The following is a 24227-nucleotide window of genomic DNA, read 5'->3' as shown; positions in this document are numbered from 1 at the left end:
TTAAAACTTTCAGTTTTCCTAGATTCATACTTCATACATTCCACATTCTGATTATTAATGGATGTCTGCAGCTGATTCTTCTAATTTTGAGTCGTGCCATATCATCAAATGAAGGTCCCAAACGTTTATTCCATCCACATAATGAAGGTCAACTATACTTTGAGGAGGCAGCTCCTGCCCAGTCATATTTTGATTACCTTCCAACCTAAGGGTTTCATCTTCTGGCACTGTATCAGACAATGTTTCAGGGCTATTCTTGAAGTTTTCCCATTATATATCAGACAGTATTTCACTGCTATTTATAAGGTTTTCACAGGAGCTCTTGTAGCATAGTGCCTAAGGCACTTGATGGCGAACCAGAAGGCTGGCAGTTCAAACCCACCAGCCATGCCTCGGAAGGAAGGTTGGGCAGTCTACTTCCACAGTGATACCACCTTGGAAACCCAAGGAGGGGTCGCTATGAGTTGGGTCTGACTCAGTGGAACAAAACAACAGCTGTAAGGTTTTCACAGGCCAATTTTTTCAGAAGTAGATGGCCCTGTCCTTCTTCCCAGTCTTAGTCTGAAAGCTCTGCTGAAACCTGTCCACCACTCTGGGGAACTCTGCTGTTATTTGAAATGCTGGTGGCATAGCCGCCAGCCTCACGCTATATGCAATCCACCACATTATGACAAACTGACAGACAAGGTGATTACAGCCTTGGAAACCTGTGGCAGTTCTACTTTGTGCTGTAGGATTGCTTTGAGTTCAAATTCACCCAACAACAATGGGTTGGGTTTGGTGTTTAGGATACTGATTAATGAGTAAGTCACTTAACAGTGGGTAATCTCTTTTCTTTATGTGCCTCAAGAAAGGAGTGTCTCTTTAATACAGTACTCCTCAAATCTTTTTTTCTGTTATTCTCTTCTAAGAGTACTTATCCAAAGTAAAGGCTTCAGTTATCAACCATATACTGATGAAGTTTAAAATTTTATCACCAGCCCAGACCTCTCCTCTGAGGAATAAATCTAGTTACCCAATTGTTTACCTCACATCTCCATTTGTATATTTTAAAAGTACTTCTAACTCAGAGTGCCTCAAACTGAATTCTTGACCCTCTCCCCACTTTCCCTAACTGGACCTCTCCTAGTGTTCCCCCTCATCTCTGTAAATGTCATAACTGATTCAGCAGCACAAGTCATAAACCAAGAGAATCATCCTTAATACACCTCTCCCTTTACCTCATAGGCATCCAATTCACCCCTAAATTATATACTTCGTTTTCTATAAAAAAAAAAATGACATCAATAGATTTACTCACCATTCAATTGGTTCCTATAATAGTTCTCCCTGCTGTCAGTTTTGTTGCCCTACTGCTGCCCTATTTTGGAACTTTATACATATTTTTACCAAACTAATACCTGATTATCCTGATTTTTAAAAATTCATACCAGAAAATAGTAAGTCCTCACACAAAATTAGATCCCTGATCCCCTCCCAAGAAAGAACCTCTCTTACCAATTACTGGTATGTCCTTCTAGAAATGTTCTATGCATATTATAAGCAGACACTTCTATATATGCAAACAGATTTTATAAAAAGGCAATTGATAATGTCGCTCACCTATAATAAAAAATACCTAAGGGCCTTCTCATTGTTCTTAACATAAACATGCTTAAAAACACCTATAAACTGAAAAAAATAAACTCACTGCCATCAAGTTGATTCTGACTCATAGCGACCCCTTTTGGGTTTCCGAGGCTGTAAATCTTTACAGAAGCACATTGCCCCATCTTCCTTCCACAGAGCAGCTGATGGGTTTGAACCACTGACCATCTGGTTAGCAGCCCAAAGCCTTATCCAATATGCCACCAGAGCTCCTTAATAACACCCATAAGGCCCTGTATAATCTATGTATTATTTTCAATCTCATTTCAGTCTCCTCCCTTACTTACTATGCTCTGGCCATACTTGATTTCCTTTAGATTCCCCAATGTCCATTTCTCACACACGTTTCCTCTGCTTAAACCTTTTCCTATCTTTGTCTAGTACACTTACAGTCTCTTCCTACAGGAAGCTTTCCTTGATCTCCCCAGATTAAGTCCAGTCCCCTATTATATGTTCTAAATACCCTAAAACTTTTTCTTTGAAGCCCCTATAATTGTATGTGATTACACAGTTATTTGTTATGACTACAGACCCTGAATGAGATAGATTGGAATAGTGGCTGAATGATGGGCTCAAACATAAGGAGGATTGTGAGGATGGCACAGGACTGGGCAGTGTTTTGTTCTGTTGTATATACGATTAATATGGATCAGAGCCAACTTGATGGCATGTAACACAACAAGATAGCATGAGGGCCAGGAGTGTATTGCTTACTATTGTTATAGACTGTATATCCAGTCTATAACATAACACAGTGTGTCTATTTCACACTAAGCAAAAAACCAAACCTGTTGCTGTCGAGTTGATTCTGACTCATAGTGACCCTATGGGTTTCCAAAGCTGTAATCTTTACAGAAGCAGACTGCCACATCTTTCTCCCATGGAGCAGCTGGTGGGGTTGAATCTCTGACCTTTCAGTTAGCCAAGCACTAACCTCAATATTTCTCTAATTCTTAATAAAACCTACTTACTCATTTTTCAAGACTTGCACCAAATACCAATTCCCTCCTTATTGTTAACAATTCTACTGAGTACAACTAATTATACCTTTTTCTTCATTTCCACAGCATTTTACATTACCTTGACCAAAGCAGTATGGACCTTTTTTTTCCTGTCTCTAACTACAGTTAATTATTTGGAATATCTGCCTCTTCCACTACAGAATATGTTCCCCAAAACTGTCTTTTCATTTATTTGTATTTCCCAACAACTTTAGCCTAGTGTTTTATGCATAATAAACTTACTGTTGTTGTTATGTGCCGTCGAGTCGGACCTAACTCATAGCAACCCCTCCTTGGGTTTCTGAGGCAGTATCACTATCGAAGTAGACTGCCCCATCTTCTTCTGAGGAGTGGCTGGTGGGTTTGAACCACCAGCCTTCTGGTTAGCAGTCAAGTGCCTTAGCCACTTACTTGACTTTATTAAATTAAAAAATAATAATAACAACAAAGCCAATGGACCTCATTTGTTAAAATGATTAAAAAAGAAAAACATGTGGCAGGTTCTTTATTAATCCATGTTCCTACCCTTAGCTGGCATATTAAGAAGTCAAATAAGCTAATAGATTGCATTGATTTTTGTGTGTCTTTACTCATAAAATGTTTATTTGTGAAATTAAATGAGATTTGGAAAGCTGCAATCATCCCAATCTATGACAGAATAATTTTTACCAGACTAAAGAATAATTATGGCTACATATAGTAATAATTAAAAATGAAATTTTAAAAATGTTATCATTAACAGTTAACAACAAAAAACATCAAATACCTAAGTAAAAATCTAATAAAGGATGTATAAGACCTCTCTGCAGAAAACAAACCCCTTAGAGCACATTTATTAAATGAATGAATATAGCATGCTCAAGAATTGAAAGACTCTTTTTTTCTGTTTGTGAAAACTGACAAGCTAATTCTAAAATTTATATGGACCTGAAAGGATCAAGCAGAAAAACAAAGTTGGGAGACTTTCTGCTCATTTAAATTATGACACAACGAAACTGAAAAAGGGAAGGAAAATAAAAACAATGCTTACCTTTGGAGAGTGCAAGTGAATGATAGTAACCACAAGCAACCTGTACTATCTGGATATCTGACAAACTTTTAATATTTCTAGAAAATAAGAAGAGATATGGATCAGTTAATTTCATTTAAACTATGGATCTTAAATATCTAATCAATAAAACTATTTATTGTGAAACTAGTGACCTAGCAGGTCATGCTATTTTTCTCATATAAGCCCAATTTACCAAAAATGTATACTAAAAGCAAAATAAACAACAACAAGATCCAGATAGGAAAAAAATAATTAAGAAGTGTGAGTGACAACACACCTTGAAAAGATAGTATTTAAGCAAAGTGAGCTATGTTCACATCTCCAGTACTCCTCAGAGTGCTCTCATAATCCACACATCATCAAAAAAATTTTTAATTACTTTAAAATTTCAAATTTGCAATATATTTGTAAAACAGATATACATCAATTAATAATGTCTAAAATTGATCTTTTGCCTAGTTTAATACATGTTCTCCTCTTCAGAAACAATGGGGACTTCTGTGTTGTTTACAATTCACAAATTATGAAACATAATTTACTAATTCCTCGCAGGCTATCTTTTCCTTTTAAATCTAAATCAGTGAAACACAACTTAGTTTTTCTTTTTACTATGGAAATTTAATCAATTCATTTTTATTATAATCACTGATTTGTTCAGTTTTATTTCTGTCACCTTGTGTTTTCACCTTATATTTTTGTAGCTCCTTGTTTTCCTTTCCTGATTTTTTCTAAAGGCTAATTTGTAAATCACAAAAATTAAGGAACTGTGTAGCAATCATTCTGTGTTCTTCTTATATTATTCCCTTTCTCCTAGTCATTCTACTATTTTTCCTGAATGATTTTTTTTCCCCAAGGAAAAAAAAGGGGGGAGGGGAACATAGTATGTTTCTTATTTCCCTTTACCTGAAACTGCCACCTGACCTGATTCTGCCATATGGGAGTCCGGAGCAAGTTCTGACCAGAGGGTTGATACCCTTGATTTTCGGGAGACAGCTTCAGCAAATCAAATTTTGAGCAGGAGAAAGGAGAGTTACTCTAATTCTACATTACTGTATTAAAAATATTTTTATTTAGTGCATTTATGTTCTTAACTACAAAATCTGAGAGTTGTACTGCTATTACTAACATAATCCAAATGCATCTGTACCTTCAGATTTTCAAACCTAAGAAAAAGTCATTTTCCTGCCATGACTTTACTAATCATTTAAGAAAGGTTTTAATTAACATCAATTTTTTTTCAGATTTGAAAAATGTAGGTTTACAACTGATCTACAGACTCTACCATTAAGAAATATTCTAAAATTTTTCTTTTTACTCTAAAATGTTATGAATTTTCAGATGCTAAAATTAGGCAGAAATCATAACCTAATTAAAATTGGGTAGAATCAAGAAAATTAATTTCAAACAAACATGTTTAACTAGTTTCTATAGTCTAGAAACAGCTGTATCATTCTGTTCACAATTTTTATTACACACAATGAAGAAACAATTTTTAAAAATAAACTACAATTATATTGCTAATAATTGTTTCTCAGAGGTTTATGTGGACAACCAAATTAGAACTAAACAAAAATTAATTATCAAACTACTAAGAGTTCAGATAAAGCCTTTTTATTATTAATTTCACATTCTTTTTTTAACTTTAAAGTATATCTTTAATTTCAACACTCTTAACTATTGGGATAAAAATGGGCTTTCTTATTAAGAAAATACAGCCTAATGTGAATTCTCACTTTTCTGAATACTCTTATGAAAATCTATAAACACTAAATTTTAGAAATCTGTTTACAGATATTTGAGTATCTTCCTGTCGTCTAAATATGTTTTATTAATAATATAAGTGAAACTTACAAAGTTCACTGGTGCCTCTAAGCACATAGGAATAAGCCTTACTTATATCTGAAAATGATTTGGTACTGAAATACTAAGTCAATTTTTAAAGTGAAAATTGTGTATATGTGACAATAAGAAAAATCCAGAATATCATGGAAAACTGAAGAGGCTGATGAACAGAAATGGCTTAACACACAGCTTAAAAATGATACAGGTGTGTTCAGCCAACAAAAAATAGAGAAGCTTAAACCAGGGGACACAAATAAGATATGACCCAGGTCCCCATCTAGGTTCATAAAATAGTCAAGTCACAAATACATAATTTATTATTGGGCAACCTTTATAAATAAATAAATAAAATATACACAATATATTTCATAAGTAAAAATTACACACAATGTAATTTTCCTTTTAAAATTACCTTTGTTTCCAATTATTCATCATCTACATATTACAAACTGAAATCCCTTACACTGAAAATGAAGAGCAATGAAAATTTTAAGGAAGAGAATTAAGAGGTAGGATTAAAAATCAGAGAAACTAGAAAGCTTTGCTCTGAGCATCATGGTTTTGGGAATAATGACTTAGAAGATCTAACACATTAAGTCTCTTTTCAATCCTAAAAATGCTTTAAATCTTAATTAAAAATCCCTTTCCACAATAAAAATTACTCATGAGAAAAAAATAAAAGCAGTAGAGGCTTTGTCAAATGTGAGGTCACTGTGTTTCTATGAACATTTTATATTATCTAATCAACAACCATCTGGTTGCAAATTTTCTGAAAGAAACTGAAATTAAACTAAAACAATTCAATTTACTTAGCTTAAGGAAGAAATCTCCTCCACTAACACCATCATAGGCACTCTGGTAGCATAGTGCCTAAGGCACTTGACTGCTCACCAGAAGGCTGGCGGTTCAAACCCACCAGCCACTCCTCAGGAGGAAGGTTGGGCAATCCTACTTCGTAGTGATACTGCTTTGGAAACCCAAGGAGGGGTCGCTATGAGTCGGGCCGACTCAACGGCAAACAACACCACCACCACCATTAACAGACATCAAAAGCATACTAAGAATTATGTTTCATACTTAACTGTTTTTACAGAAGGAAAAAAAAAAAGAGAAGAAAATTATTTTGGGAGTTTTTGTGGAATTTGGTTCTAAGTTCAATAAGAAACATGTGGAGTGATGTACTCAAATGCTTCAATAAATAGTTCATTAACAGAACAAACATAAAATATAAATTAAAGATCAAAGTCACTTTTAATATATTAGAACAAAATTAAAATTTAAATATATACTTTAAATGTACTTTTTTTTTTTCCAATAAAAAACAAAACCAAAATAACCAAACTTACTGCTGTGGAATCAATTCTAACTAAAGATTCACAGCAACCTAACAGAAGTGAGTAGAACACTCCATGGAAACACATGCGTGAAGGTAATAAATAGAATTACTGAAGGAAACCAGCTGCCTTTCCTAGTTAAAACACTTATTTCTAATAATGGTGAGAGTTCCCGTTGTAAAATTTGTTCGTTTCTCTCCTCCATTTTCTTATCCTAGTTGTTTGCGTAACAACAGTTGTTTGTTGTTAGGTGTCTCATCAATTCTGACTTGTATCAACCCCATGTATGACAGAACAAAACAATGCCCATTCTTGTGCCATCTCCATAACTACTGCTGTGTTTGAGCTCATTGTCACAAGCACTGTGTCAATCCATTTCATTGAAGGCCTGCCTCTTTTTTGCTGACTCTCTGCTTTAGTAAGAATAATGTCCCTCTCCAGGGACTGGTGTCTTCTGAAAATATGTTCAAGTACATAAGATGAAGCCTCACTATCCTCGCTTCTAAGGCGCATTCTGACTATACTTCATCCAAAACACATTTATACACTCTTCTGGCAGCCCCTGGTATATACATATTTTTTGCCAACATAGTAATTCAAAGGCATCAATTCTTCCTCAGTTTTCCTTATTCATCGTTCAGCTTTCACATATATACAGGAGGCGAATGAAAATACCATGGTTGCGGTGAAGCACACTTCAGTCCTCAGAGTGACATCTTTGCTTTTTAAAACTTTAGAGACGACTTTTGCAGCAAATTTGCCAAAGGTAATGTGTCATTCCATTGCTTGACTGCTGCTTCCATGGACCCTGATTATGAATCCAAGCAAAATGACAACTTCAATCTTTTCTCCATTTATGATATTGCTGGTCCAGCTGCAAGGTGTAAGCCCTCCATACTGAACAAGTGCTTCAAGTCCTTTTTGCTTTCAGCAACCAAAGTTACATCATCTGCATAGCACAGGTTGTTAGTGAATCTTGCTCTAATCCTGTTATGCTGTGTTTTTCTTCCTATAGTCCATCCAGGCTTATCAGATTATTTGCTCAGCATACAGAGGAAGGTATGGTGAAAGAATACAACCCTAAAGCATACCTTATCTTAGTGTTGTTGTTGTTATGTGCCTTCCAGTCACACCTGACTCATAGCCACCCCTCCTTGGGTTTCCCAGGCAGTATCACTAGGGAAGTAGATTGCCCCATCTTCCTTGGAGGAGTGACTGGTAGGTTTGAACACCAGCCTTCTGGTTAGCAATCAAGTGCCTTAGGCACTATGCTAACAGAGCTCCCTTATCTTAGTACATAAATCTTATTTCTTAACCAAAACCAACTAATGAATGCTAATTTTAAAACAAAACACACTAAGTGTATGTGAAAAACTGCCACCTGGAATAAATCTAAAATTAATTTAAGAATTCCTTGGTTCCCTGGAGAGTTCTCTTTTGTCCCTGTAACTATTATTTGAAAAAAAGAACAAGAGTTTAAGGAGGCAAGAAACTGTAATTTTAAAAAATAAGTGATTCAAGAAGCCCTCATGGTACAGTGGGTAAGCACACAACTGCTAGCCAAAAAGTCAGCAGTTCACACCCACCAGCTGCTCTACAGGAGAAAAGATGCAGCAGCAAGCAGCCTGATTCTGTAAAGATTTATAGCCTTGAAAACTCTATATGCCAGTTCTACACTGTCCTACAGGGTCACTGTGAGTCACAATTCAACTCAATGGTAACGGGTTTGAGTTAAATAGGACTTAGTGTACTATTTACGTATCTAAAAAAATTAGACACTTCTCTTCAAATTTTCACTTAGCTATGTTTTTGTTCTTATGAGTAACAAATAAAATCATGGTCACTGCTGTGTAAAAAGTAGAAAGTGACTGAATTCTTTTTATAACAAGCATGATAAATTCCATATTCAATAAAACCTAATAAAGACTTTATAACCAAACCAACTAGAATGTTTCAGTATGAGAAAATTTACCATAAAGTGGGTATTCCTCAAGTCTTTTCTTTACCTACATAAATATAAATTCTACAGATTTTGGAGAAAATATGGAGTATATTAAAAAAGTCCTACTCAACCCAAATTAAAGACAATTATCTACCTACTGAATTACTAAAGAACAAAAAGGGAAAATATAATTAGATGTCAACTTATAAATGCCCACATTAAATAGAATGATTCAGATTAACAAATTTTTTATAAAAGTTTGTTAAAGACCTCTTTTTGGTCACCTTTGTTACCTGGGAACTCTGATACATTCCTCTGATCCTAGCAGGCCAAGTTGTCCATCAGAATCAAGACCCCAAGCATACACCTGGCCCTTGTCATTTAGTGCTAATGTATGAGCTTCTCCACATGAAACAGCTACAATATTTTGGGCATCCAGGGCAACAACCTGCTCTACAAAAATCAAGAGGAGAAAAATTACATTCTTGCCATTACCAATCGAAGAGAGTTCACCAGAAAAGGGAATCATTTAAATCATCTGGGCTATTCAATTTTTTAAAAACAATAAAATCATAATTGCTACATATGAACTGGTATAGACTTGATGGCAAACAAAAACAAGGGTATGATACTGAAATTAATGAAGTAACCTGAATCTGGCCACTTCTGATAGAAAACAAATTCTGTATAGATCTCATAAATAAAGCATCTAGATATGCTGAGTAAAGAAAACCAGAATATGACCATAACTGACAGATTCCAGTTTATGAACTACCTTTTAATAACAAAAGATAAAAACCCTCTATGTGGTCAAAATGTGTTCAAGTTTTAAACCAGAAGTGATTTTAAACACTGGCTCTTCATAAGACTGTCAGCAGCCACTGACATATCAGTAAGGGAACTGAAATTCCTTTAGTTTCTTTAAGATATTCAACGCATATCATGATTTTTCACTAGGACCCCTACAAACTGGTTTTTTTTTTTAAGATGTCATGTAAAATTAACTTTTTTTTCAAAAAAAAAAAAAAAAGCTTAATCAGAAAGCTTAATTATTGTCTTCAATAAACCTGAAACCACATGTTGAGAAGTGATTAAAACTGGATCAATCAGAATTTCTTCAGGAGTACGTTTTGGCTCAATTTACAAGTAGAGCTATTCAATAATAAAGCAGAGCACAGTAAAAAGGTTGAAATCCCTATGTACTGAGAAATCAAAATTGCATCTGGATAATTATCAGCATTTTGGAGTGAGAAGTTAGCCTTAGACAGCCTACAGGAATCTGTACAACTTTTAAGAAACCAAGACCTGAAAGAGTGAATTAAAACATTAAATACTGCATTTTAAGTACTTACCTTAAAGTACTATGAGTTCACAATTTTTTATGCTGGTGACCAATATACAGATGTCCATTATACCAATCTCTCACTTTTTGTATATATTTTGTGCCATGTTTTTAAAAATTATATTGTAGAAATAAACCAAAAAAGAAAATAGATTGTAATACCACCCCCCCACACACACACACATAATCAAGAGAATTTGAAGCATGGCATCATTTGTTTAAATAAAAACATTTCCCTAATCCTAATAATGGGGCGGGAGAAGTAAACCCTAAAACATTTGTTACCTCTGACAGAGGTCCAAGAAGTAAGTCACTGTCCCTAGGACAATCCTCAAAGAAATAACAGTAAAAAGTAGAAAATGTCAAGACAACAAGTCATGTGAATAAGACTGATTGTAAAATGAAAGAGATGAAAATCAAAGAAACAAAGAAGATATAATCTTTCATATCAAATATTAATATTTATGATGTTACCGCCTGTGTTCTAAGCACTAGAGACACAAAGATCAATAAAACGCAAGTTCTGGCCATCATGGGCTATAGAAAAAAAGGTATGATAATATGGAAATCATGATTAAATGCTAAGAAAGATAGACAAAAGGGTACCATGAAAACATAAGATAGGTATTTAAGCCTTGAAAGATAGTAGGAAGAATTCTGGAAGAGAGTGACATTTAAACTAAGTCCTAAGCTAAGGATAGGGAAAGAGATTCCAAATACTCATTTGGGAAAACTCCAATAATTTACTATGACAAAAACAAACCAATCCAAAAAACCACTATAAGCAAAGTCAAAAGACTGATGAGAATAATAAGAGGAAAAAAAGAAAATGATCGGTAATTCAGGTGAAAAAAGGGCAGAATATGTGAACTCAACAGTTCAAAGAAGAAGGAAACACAAACGGTCCTTAATTATATGAAAAGATGTTCAACTTCATTAAAAGTAACGCAAATTCAAACTACACTGACAGCTAATAATACATTCACTTAAATAATTCACAAGCTGTATACTTTTAATCTGAGGAGCTCTGGTGACATACTGCTTAAGGCATTTGACTGCTAACCAGAAGTCTACCAGTTCAAATCCACCAGCCACTCCTCAGGAAGACTGGGCAATCTACTTCCATAGAGATCCTGCCTCAGAAATCCATAATTTGTACACTTTCCTGTGTGGGCTAACTCTAATAATAAGTTTGCTTAAAAACACACACATACACAAAAAACTCATACAGCAATACTATTTTCATCTGATAAAAATCCAAAAGTTTGGTGAGGCTGTAGGGCAAGAGACACTCTTGTACAATGATAACCCCCACTGGATGTAAACTCTTAATGCATCTTTCCGTATGGGCTAATCTCCAATAAATACAGTTAACTGCAGCTTGGTATAAACAGTGAAAGACTAGAAACGCTAAATATACATCAATAGAATATTCCAATTATCCAACAGAATACTATGCATTGCAAAAAAAATAATGAGAAAATTCTTTACAGTGGTATAGAATGATCTCTAGGATATATTAAGGGGAAAAAAATTAAGATGCGAAACAATGTATATAGTTTGCTATCTTTAGTAGAAAGTACGGGGAAAAACAGAATATATAATTACATTTGCTTATATCTATGTAAAGAAAATTTGGAAAAAACCCAATGAACCTAATTACCTATAGGGAATTGGGACATAAGAAAAAATGGAGGAGTCAAAATATAAGAGCAAAACTTTTCAGTTTATATTTATATTGCTTTGCTTTTTTAACTATGTGAATGTATTGCCTATTCAAAAGAAAAACTGAATAAAATTTTATTTCATTTAAATAAAAGAAAAAATTTTAATAAATATAAATAAAGCCTTAGAGAAAAGTTAATGTATAAAAACCAATGCTTTCAATTCAAAACTGACCTGAACTCTTTAATCTTTCTCTACGTACTAAAAAATCAGAGTAAGTAATTTTTTCTTTCAGAAGTTTAGCCCCATCATATTATTAAAATATTTACTGGAAAATAGCTCCTTCAGAAATACATCATTAAACAATCATATAACTTGGCAATAGTACTTAATATCAAACTTTTCAGACAACAAATACACAAAATGATGACTTCCCAGTACAATTTTTTTTCAATTATTTAGATTTTTTTTTTTTAAATGACCCATCAAAATGAATAGGCTCAATACTTTTCCCCCAGATAAGGTCAATGACTTGTTGAAACACTTCAAATCCAGGTCAAATTTTGGTTGAACATTCAAATCAAGATAGCCTAAAACGAAGAGTCAATTGACAAGCAAGAATAAAGGGGAAATAAATGAGCCCAGACAAAGAACAAAATAAAAAATTTCACTAGAAAACCCAGCCCAGTAAGGTCCATATAAGAAAAAGAAGCAAAGCAGAAGTCATTCCAAATCTGACAACTGAAAGTTACTGAGGACGTACTAGGTATGTACCAGGGACTATGCTAACTTGCTTTAACTTTATTAACATTTAATCATCACGTTACATTTGCTTTTCAAGGCCAATAACATAGTTGGGAAAGGAAAGCATAAGAGAGAAATAATTACAACCCACTTTAGAAGGGGTATGGAAATACAAGGAAGAGGACAGAAAACAAAAAATTTTAAGAATTGCTTTTCCTTGATGTCAGGGGCTATAAGAGGTAATTATGAATGTATTCTAGTTGGAACAGTTTTAATAATAGCATATGATCATTATAGTTCATTGTAAACTAGAAATAAAAAAGTACCTAGGTTGGGCAATCTTCCATAGTGCTACTGCCTCAGAAACCCAAGAACGGGTCACTATGAATCGGATCCGACTCGAGGGCAAATAACAACATATAAAAATACATACAATCATTATAATTTCACCTAAATAGATACACACAGTGTTGTTTTTGTTGTTGGGTGCTGTTGAGTCAGTTCTGATTCACAGCAACCCCTGTGTACAACAGAACGAATGGTGGTCACAGATAGTAATATATGGCAAAATTTAAACTGTTGGTCATTATACCATTCTTTCAACTTCTGTTATACTTCAAAATGTTCATATAAAAAGTCTGAAACACTGTGTTCACATCAAGCAGCCCTGGTGGCACAGTTGTTCGGCTACTAACTGAAAGGTCAGTGATCAATATCACCACCCGCTCCAAGGGAGAAAGATGTGGCAGTCTGCGCTTATAAAGATTTACATCCTTGGAAATTTTATGAGGCAGTTCTCCTCTGTCGTACAGGGTCACTGTGAGTCAAAATTGACTCCATGGTGACAAGTTTGTTTTGGGTTGTTCACACTGGTATTACATGTTCACAATACTGATCTTCAAGGAAAGAAAGATAGATAATACATGAAATGAAAAGATATATATGGGAGATTGACTTTGAAGGAGAACAGTTTATTTTTCAGAGACAAGTAAAAATGAAAACATAGAGTTAGAGAGATTAAATATTTCCGTCTTGTAAATATTGATACTAGATTTCAAATATATCTCTAAAGGTTCAGGCTCTTATTACTTCTGATTATTCTTACACTTGAATCATTAAAATGCATTACTTTTGAAGACTCTTAATGTATCATTCTGTTGCAAAACATTTTCATTTTTAGATTTGTAAGAATCAATTAAAATAGTCAACCTAATTAGTTTTTTATTATATATCTATACATACATCCTTCCAATCACCTCTGTATGCATATCAGACTTCAACAATGGCTTACTTATAAACTTTTTCAAGTAAACAGTGACGCACAAACACCGTAATAGAAGAATATTACATCACATTCTTTTCAAAAACATATAAGACAGGTCCAGGGTCTTGCTGCAACATACTACATCATGAAGTCTCTTACACTAAATCATTAATGGGATAAGAATACTCTATTTCCTTTGAGATCACAGAAATAATACTGTTTATTCATCAATTCTTGAGTTTGTGAAAATTCATCTAGAAATTTCTGCTGATCCAATTTGGACATGGGAGATTCCTTAAAACCCAATCAAGGAATTTCAAAGCAAATTAGATGCTTATCTATGTCTCAGATATTGCCAGGAAAAGGAAACTCATTTTTGAGGTACAATACAAGTTGATTCAATAATTGCATGTAGTATTTATATAAACACTAAGGAGCCCTAGTGGTACAATTGGCTAAGCACTCAGCTGCTTCCCAAAAGGTGACATTTTGAACACTCACTCAGTAGGTACTCAGGAGAAAGAGCTGGCGATCTGCTTCTGTAAAGATTACAGCCTAGAATAGAAGCCTATAGAGAATTCTGCTCTGTCACATGGGGTTGCTATGAGTTGAAATGGACTCAATAGCACCTAACGATAACGGTAACAACAACATATACAGGCACTACTTCCTAGAAAACCAATTACAAAATATAAAGACAGTTTATCAGGAGTCTTTTGCTAACCAGGATTGAAGCTTGGTAACAGGATATAATCTTCAACAATATACTCTGAAAATCATGTAGATAAAGAAAACAGTAAATGATGTGTTATCCTTTGGATATGAAGATAATGCTATGTTGTTGCTGTTGTTGTTATGCACCATCGAGTCAGACCTGACTCATAGTGACCCCTCCTTGGATTTCCAAGCTGGTATCACTAAGGAAGTAGATTGCCCCAACCTTCCTTCCGAGGAGTGGCTCGTGGGTTTGAACAGACAGCCTTCTGGTTAGCAGTCAAGTGCCTTAGGCACTATGCTACCAGAGCTCCAGAACAGTATTATTATTCACAACTAGCATCTCTTAAAAGCTTCATCTTAATAAAAATTCTACAACTAATTGAGGGTAATTATAAACATTACCAGATTACACTGTATTCTCTTTTTATCTATAGATCTTCAAATATTATAAAAATGGTGAACTGATAGTATTTTTAGAATAGTAAAACTATTTTATACGATACTGTAATTAATAGTGGACCCACAACATTAAGGATTTGTCAACACCCACAGGAATGTACAACATAGTGAAATCTAATTTGACCTATGGACTTTAGGATCAACATTGGTTCATCAGTTTTAACAGATGTTAGCAGGAGTGTAAGATGCTAATAGGAGAAACAGTGTTCAGGGGAAAGAGTAAATGGGAAATCTCTATATTCTGCACAGTTTTGCTGAAAACCTCAAACTTCTCTAAAACATAATCTATTTTTTTAAAATAACATTTTATTGTTCAAAACATTCCTAAGAAGTAAGCCAAATGCAAGTCAATCTGATTGTGAAATTTAGAAGTTTCTAGTTTAAAATCATTATTATTCAAGGGAAGACAAGCAACAGACTCCTGGTAACACACTCTGCCCAGTCCCTCTACAACAAAGACCCAAGAAACCACGTGAAGTAACTACAGATGATAATTCTGGAACTCTGAGCATCTGAGCATCAAAAGAAAGGATAAAAAATTAGATTAAACACCAACTAAAAAAGGAAAATAGTGACCTCTTAGAAAGACAGAGTGGATATCCAACATAGTGTGACCATTTGAGACATAGAAGGTAATGTACATGGGTGAGGAGACACTAATAACACAGAATCCCCAATAAGTCAGAGACACAGTATAAACAAACCCAGACTGGGTCAACACTAGTCAACCACATCTGCCACCTACCACCCTACTCAACATGAGAGTGCTACCACCAGCTCCTGCACCACTGGATCAAGACCAAAAGAACAAAACAAAACCCACTGCCATCAAGCCAATTCTGACTCATAGTGACCCTCATTGGGTTTCAGAGGCAGTAAATCTTTACAGAAGAAGATTACAACATCTTCCTTTTGCAGAGTGGCTAGTTTGAACCGCTAACCTTCTGGTTAGTAGTCAAATGCCTTAGGCACTGTGCCAGCATTGTTCCTTGGATCAATGATAGACAGTGGACAGCACCTAGTATCTGCTCACCCCACCGCTGCTGTCCATGACCAGCACACAGAGACTCATATCCAAACTCCCAGCTGTTATTCCACCCACCCAGAGAAGGGAGAGAAGAACCACATTGCTGCCAAACTAGTAACCAAGGTATAATATCCATCCCACCAATCTGAATATATCAAAACAAAAGCAAAACAAAAAATCAGGGTGAAACTAATCCATAACCAGCAAATACATACAATTAACACCAAAATGTCTTAGAAACAACAGAGAACTTCAAATCAAAGAAACTGGACAATATAGCTCAAGCAAGTGATGAAAATAAAGAACCAGGAAACCTCCACGAGGAAAAAAAGGTAATGGAACTACCTAATAAAGAAGTCAAAAAGACTTATATATATATAGGGCCCTACAAGAGATCAAAGAAACTACAGACAAAATCAAGGGAAACTCACAATATTCCTGTAAGAATTCAGGAAAAGAGAACAAGAGCAATATAAACCGACAATGAGAAACCACACAAAAACAGTAACTTGAAATCCAAAAGATGAACACTGACATTTCAGAAATAGGTTAAGACTGCAAAGACAAAGAAGTAGAACTGAATCAACAGAAGACCAGGTCAGCAAATTAGTAGACAAACCCCTTGATACCAATTTGCATAAGGAAAAAAAAATCAGAAAAAAGAATAAAGGAAACTGAAAAAAAAACCCTAAGAATTATTTGGGATACTATCAAGAGGAAAAATCTGTAAGTAATCAGAATTCTAGAACAGGAAGAGACCCTCTCCCCACTCAAAACAAACAAACAAACAAACAAACAAACACCCCACAGAGAGAACTGTCGAAGATTTGTCAGCAGAAAACTTCCTTGATATCATGAAACATGAAAAGATATCCATCCAAGAAACTCAACGAACTCCATACAGGGTAGACCCCAACAGAAAGTCAACAAGACATATCACATCCAAAACCAAAGACAAAAAAGAATCCTAAGAGGCACTTGGAAAAAAAAAAAAAAAGTCACTGCCATCAACTCAGATTCAACTCATGGAGACCTCTCCTTGGGTTTCCGAGGCAGTATCACTACAAAAATAGACTGCCCAATCTTCCTTCCAAGGAGTGGATTTGAACTGCCAGCTTTCTGGTTAGCAGTCAAAAATGTGGCCTACAAAGGAGAACCAGTAAGACTAAACTCTGATTTCTTGGAAGAAAACATGCAGGCAAGAAGGCAATGAGATATATGAGGCATATAGACTATGAAAACTACAAAGCAAAAAGGGGGAATAAATGATATAATTGCAAAATGATATCAAGATAGAACAGACTGTTTTAAACTTCCTGCTGTTGTTGTTATGTACCGTCAAGTCGGCCCCAACTCATAGCGACCCCTCCTTGGGCTTCCGAGGCAGTATCACTACGGAAGTAGTAATGCCCAACCTTCCTTCCGAGGAGTGGCTGGTGGGTTTGAACCACCAGCCGTCTGGTTATCAGGCAAGTGTCTTAGCCACTATGCTACCAGAGCTCCCATTTTAAACTTAGGAAGATTAATAAATTACAAGGTAACCACAAAGAAATCAGTAAGCCTTATAATCAAAAGAAAGGGCTCAGTAAACACAAAATCAATGGCAACAAAGGAAATGAAAATAAAATCAGACAGCAAAATGAACTCAGCATAGCAAAATATTCTGAACAAAGAAATCATCAACACTACGATAAAAAAACAACAGATGACAGCAGTATATTCATACCTATCAATAATTACTATGAATGTAAATGGATTAAATGCATCAGGTGAACAGAGAACAGCAAAATGGAAACGAAAACAGGACCCATCAATATGCTGACTACAAAAGACTCACCTTAGACACAAAGATAAACTACAAATCAAAGGACAGGAAAAAAAAAAGCAAACAGCAACAAAAAAAAAAAGAGCATGAGTGACAATAATAATTTCTGATAAAATAGACTTCAAAGCAAAAACCAGCATAAGGGACAAGAAAGGTATCTTAGTTCTCTAATGCTACTATAACAGAAAGACCTCAAGTAGATAACTGTAACAGGAATTTCTTTTCTTACAGTTTGGGGGCTGGAACTCCAAATTCAGAGTGCCAGCTCTAGCAGCTGGGTGAAGGCTCCTCAATGTTGGGCTTCACTCTGCCTCCTGTTCCAGGCCCACTGGAGCTGGAGACTTCTTCTGACTCACACAGAACCCAAGATCAGCAGGTAAAATGGAACAATCCCAAGATTAACAGGCAACACAGCAGGACACTGCTTTTACTTCAGGAACTGGAGATGAAAACACAGCCAAATGCAGGATCTAAATATGCCAAAAAGCTAGAGACCTTTCTCAAAGCTTCTCCATATACATGGGAACAGGCCATACCCCGAAGGCAACTAATTAGCTGTTCCCAGCATATTCCACTCAACGGCATATAACAACAACAAACATATTCCATTATGAAACTGATTATACCACATCCAGTCTCATCATGGGGAGTAACTACAACCAGCTGCCAAGCCACTAAAAACCATGGCCCTGTCAAGCTGACACACAACTTGAACTACCACAGAAGGGCATTCTATAATGATTAAAAGGTCAATCTAGAAAGAGGACATAATCATAGTAAATTATCTACATACTCACTGAAAGAGCACCAAAATACATAAATCAAACTTTAACAGAATTGAAAAGAAAATCAGACAACTCCACAATAACGGAAGACCACTTTCAGTGAAGGACAGAACTAGAAAGAAACTCAACAAAAATACAGAAGATCTAAACAACACAATCAACCAACATGACTTCACAGACATATTCAGAACACATCACTCAACAGAAACACAACAAACTTTTCTCCAGTGCACATGGATCATTCTCCAGAACAGATCATATGTTAAGCCACAAAGCAAGCCACAATAAACATTAAACAATAAAATTAAAAGATTATTTTTATTTAAAAACATCAATACAAAACATCTTCTAGGATGAATCACAATATTATAAAATTAGAAATCAATAAGATGATCAGGGGAAAAAAAAATCACAAACACGGGAACTGAATGAGACTGCTTTAAAACTACTGGGTAACAAAAGAAATAAAAAATGAAATTTAAAATTTCTAGAATCAAACAAGAATGAAAATACAATATACCAAAACCTCTGGGACACAGCAAAGGCAGTCCTCAGCAGTCAATTTACAGCCACAAACGAACACATTGTAAACCAACACATTAATCCAACATTTCCAACAGTTATAAAAAGAGCAGCCAAGAAAAGCCTGCTGTCTCCAAAAGAAATAAAAAAGATTACAGCAGAAACAAATGAAACAATAAAAACATATTAAAAATAAACAAGATTAGAAATGGATTCTTCCAGAAGAGTAATGTAATTGACAAACCACTGGCAAATTTAACAAAAGCAAAAAAGAAGATGTAATAACACAAATAACAAATGAAATGGGTGATGTCACAATAGAAACAACTGAAATAAAAAGGGAAATAACAGAATACTTTAAGAAACTATACTCCAACAAATTTGAAAACCTAGGAGAAAGAGACACATTTCTAGAAACACGACTTACACCTAAACTAACACATACTGAGGTAGAAATTTGAACAGATCATGACAAAAGAGTATGACAGGTAATTAAAAAAACTACTAACAGAAAAAGTCCTGGCCCACACAACTTCAATGTAGAATTTTACTGAACATTCAGAAAAGAGCTGACAAAATTCTACTCAAATTATTCCAAAACACACAACAGGAAGAAATACTTCCAAATTCATTTTATGAAGCAAGCATAACCCTGATACTAAACCCAGACAAAAATACTATGGAAAACACAAATTACAGACCAATACCCTCATAAACACAGACACAAAAATCCTCAAAATCTTAACCAAAAGAATCCAACACCACATCAAAAAAATAATACATCATGACTAAGTGGAATTCATACCAGGTATGCAAAGATGGTTCAATAGCAGAAAAATAATCCCCATAATCTAGAATACAAATAAAAGAACGATATGATCATATCAATCAAGGTGAAAACAGAGTCTGATAAAATCCACTCATTCCTGATAAAAACTCTTAGCAAACAAGGAAGTAGAAGGGATATTACCCAACATAATTAAGAGCTTACACACAAAAACAACAGACAACATTATTCTCAGCAGAGAAACTGAAGCCATCCCCCCGATGAATGCGAACCAGATAAGGATGCCCTTTATCACCACTCCTATTCAATGTTGTGTTGGTAATCCTAGCCAGAGCAGCAAGGCTACAAAGGTAAATATAAGGAATTCTAATTGGGAAGGAAGAAGTAAAAATATCCCTATTTGCAGATATCTGATGCTGTATGTAAAAAATACCAGAGACTCAACAAGAAAGCTACTGGAACTAATGGAGTCAGCAAAGTAGCAGGGAACAAGATCAATATACAAAAATCAGTCAGATTCCTCTACACCAACAAAGAACTCTGAAAAGAAAATAAGGAAAAAATACTATTTACAATAGCTACCAAAAAGATAAGACACTTAGGAATCAACCTAACTAGATATACAAAAGACTTATACAAAGAAAACCATAAAATATTACTGCAAGAAACCAAAAGAGATGTACATAAATGGAATAACATACTATGCTCATGCTCATAGATAGGAAGATTTAACATTGTGAAAATGTCAATACTTCACAAAGCAATCTACAGATATAATGCAATCTCAATTTAGAGTCCATCAACATTCTTTAAAGAGATGAAAATACCAGTCACCAATGTTATATGGAAAGAAAAGAGACCCTGGGTAACCACAGCACCAATAAAGAACAAAAACAAAGCAAGAGGCCTCACACTTCATAATCTCTAAAGTTACTATACAATCACGTTAGTGAAAACAGACTGAGATTAGTACAAAGATAGACACACAGATCAATGGAACAGCATTTAAAATCCAGAAGAAAATCCATTTAGCTATGAACAGCTCATCTTCAACAAAAGCCCCGAATCCATCAAATGGGGGAGGAGATAGTCTTTTTAAAAAATACTGCCGGCAAGACTAGACATCCATTTGCAGAAACATGAAACTAATACCTCACACCATATACAAAAACTAGCTCACAATGAATCAAAGACTTAACCATAAAGATCATCAAAGAAAAAACAGGGCCAAACTAATTCATGGCATAAATAAGACTATCAAAGCACCAAAATTCAACAGCAGAAAATAAGCTAGACTGAGACCTCTTAAAAATTAAACACTCAGCCCAGGTGTACAGTAGAGCTGACAAGGACAAAGTTACAGTCACTTCTTGGTAACAGCCAGCTACCCAGAAGGACTGAGTAGTTGAGCTGGTGACTCTGGGACCATAGTCACAGGGGACATCAAGCTCAACTGGCATAAGATACTACACAAAACATTGTTCCACCTCCTTCTTTGGCCAGTAGTGAATGGTATCTTAAAAGCTTGCAAGCAGCCATCTAGATGCAACGATGGGTCTCTCCTCGTCCAGAGCAAAGAACAATGAAGAAATCCAAAGATTCATGGAAACAACTAGTCCTAGCGACTGGTACACCGTGTGATCCACAGCCTATTTGACTATGAGACCAACAGAACTAGATGGTGCCTGGCTACCAGTCAACCACTTGGAGGCGGATCTAAGTAGGAGATCCTAAATAGAGAGAGAAAACAATGTGGAACAAAACTCAAAATCATTTGGGAGGGAAAAAAAAGGGGGGACGGACCAGGTTTGCTGGTCTGATAGAGCCTGGTGGAACCACTGAGACTATGGCCCCTAGCTGCCCTTCAGGTCTGGAATTGAACCCACATCTGTGGCTTCCAGCCGAACAAGAATCAGGCACAGGAGTTGAACATTTACTTGAGGTAGATACACTCCTTGGAGAGAATAATCATGGGAGAAAGAAGGGCTGTTTATGCACAGGGAGACAGCTCAGGGGGCAGGACTGCATGGAAGGATGGACACAGAGAAGAGGTAACTATCGGGAGGAAGTGGGAGGGGAGCTGTTTCACTGGGGTAAATTGTAGTCAATGTCATGAGACAAAGCATATGCAAACTGCTGTATGGAAGGAAAGTGAATTTGCTCTGTAAATTTTCACCCAAATCACAATTTAAAAAATAATAATAAAAAAAAAAATTAAACACTCAGGCCTATCAACAGACTTCTCCAAAAGAATAAAAAGAGCATCTATGTATTGGGAGAAAACATCTGGGAGCCACATATCTGATCTCTAAAATTTATAGAAAACTTCACCTCAACAAGATAAACAAATCGATTAAGAAGTGGGCAGGAGACATGAACAGATACTTCACCAACGAAAACATTCAGGCACCAGCAAACACAGGAAGAATTATCATTCATGGTCATCGTTGTCAAGTTGGTTCCAACTCACAGTGACCCTATGTATAACAGAAGGAAACACTGCCTGGTCCTGCTCCATCCTCACAATCCTTACCATGCTTGAGCCCATCATCGTAAACACTCATTAGCCATCAAAACAATGAGATACCATCTCACGCAAGTAGTAGTAACAAAGTTCAGTAAGACAGAAAACAACAACTGCTGGCAAAGGGGTGAAGAGCTTGGAACTTTTGGACACTGCTGGTGGGATGGTAAAAAGATATAAGCACTGTGGAAAATAGTATGGTGCTTACTTAAAAAGCTGGAAATAGAAATACCAATTGATCCAGCAACCCCACTACTAGGTATATATGCTAGAGAAATAAAAGCCAAGACATGAATAGATATACACACACCCTTGTTCATAGTAGCATTACTCATAACAGCAAAGAGACAGAAACAACCTAACTGCTCTTCAGTGGATGAATAGATAAACAAACTATGGTATGTATACACAACAGAATATTAACCAACATTAAACATTAATGAAGAACCCATGAAACACTTCATAATGTGCATTCACCTGGAGGACATTACACTGAGTGAAATAAATTGATCTCAAAAGGGCAAATATTTTATGAGACCACTATTATAAAAAGACAAGGAAAGTTTATACAAAGAAAGAAATATCTCTACAGAAGTAGATTGCTCAGTCTTCCTTCTGAAGGGTGGCTGGTGGGTTTGAACTGCTGGCCTTCTGGTTAGCAGTCAAATGCCTTAGACACTACGCCACCAGAGAAACTAGGTAATAAACACATATTAATTTGAGTAACAGGAAAGGTAATATACAATGAAGTGGTGATCACCACAATACTACTAAGGCAAAGGAAGACACTGAGAGGTACACTAGATTTACAGACAAGAGAGGTAAATATTATTTACATTCACAAGCCTCCAATACCAGTAATAATAAGCAATAATCTACCAGTGGATACACAGGAAGACATGAAAGCTGAACAGGTATAGGTAAGGTAAAAGGGACTATGCCCATGGCTACATGTAGGTTTGGCAGAAGATATTTCTACATATGCACCTCTATGTGCTGTAAATATATTCATGTAGAGCAAACAGGGGCAGAGTTGTGAAACTTCTTTGCCATAACCACACACCTTGAAGGAATGAGTCACTGGGCTTGGGTGCTTAGGGCCACAGTCTCAGGGAACAGCTATGTCAACTGGCATAACATAGTTCACAAAGACAATGTTCTATATATACCCTACTGTGGTGAATAGTGATGGGGTCTTAAAAACCAGAAAGCAGTCATCTAAGATACAACTATTGGTCTCTTCCCACCTGGAGGAAAGAAGAGTGAAGAAAATCACAGGCTCAAGGGAACAATTAGTCCAAAGGACTAAGACCACAGGAACCCACAGCCTCCACTATCCTGAGACCAGAAGAACTAGATGGTACCCATCTACCACCACCAATTGCATTCACATGGACCACAGAAGGTCCTGGACAGAATAGGAGAAAAATGCAGAACAAAATTCAAAATCATAAAAAAGACCAGACTTACTGGTATAACAGAGATTGGTGGAACCCCTGAACCTGGCCCTTAGACACCCTTCAAACCTGGAAGTGAACCAACCCTCGGGAATCACCTTGCAGCCAAATGACAGGCAGGCCTATAAGATAAGTAACACTTGTGAAGAACATACATCAATCACACAAGACCAAAAGGGTAGCATTTGCCCCAAAACAAAGCTGAAACAAGCCAGACAGGTGAAAGGCAGAAATAAACTTGTCATCCAAATTTAAAACTCTAATGAATTTTCCTATAATAAATGTTATAAAG

General features: G+C 35.7%; 1 protein-coding gene across 1 annotated transcript in view; it reads right to left on the bottom strand.

Annotated features, from left to right (window-relative positions):
• HERC4 (HECT and RLD domain containing E3 ubiquitin protein ligase 4) overlaps window positions 1-24227 on the bottom strand; it is a 133215-nt gene that overhangs the window by 93198 nt on the left and 15790 nt on the right. The window contains exons 2-3 of the mRNA XM_007940695.1: window positions 9111-9270; window positions 3679-3755 (exon numbers count right to left, since the gene is read on the bottom strand). Coding sequence (XP_007938886.1) covers window positions 3679-3755; window positions 9111-9270 — 237 coding nt within the window. The remainder of the gene's footprint in view (window positions 1-3678; window positions 3756-9110; window positions 9271-24227) is intronic.

The sequence above is a fragment of the Orycteropus afer genome, unplaced genomic scaffold (genome assembly GCF_000298275.1).
Source record: "Orycteropus afer afer isolate SDZICR_OR568_19922 unplaced genomic scaffold, OryAfe1.0 scaffold00070, whole genome shotgun sequence".
Taxonomy (NCBI): domain Eukaryota; kingdom Metazoa; phylum Chordata; class Mammalia; order Tubulidentata; family Orycteropodidae; genus Orycteropus; species Orycteropus afer.
Note: the sequence above shows the minus strand (reverse complement) of the source record. Positions and strands in the feature narration are given on the sequence as shown.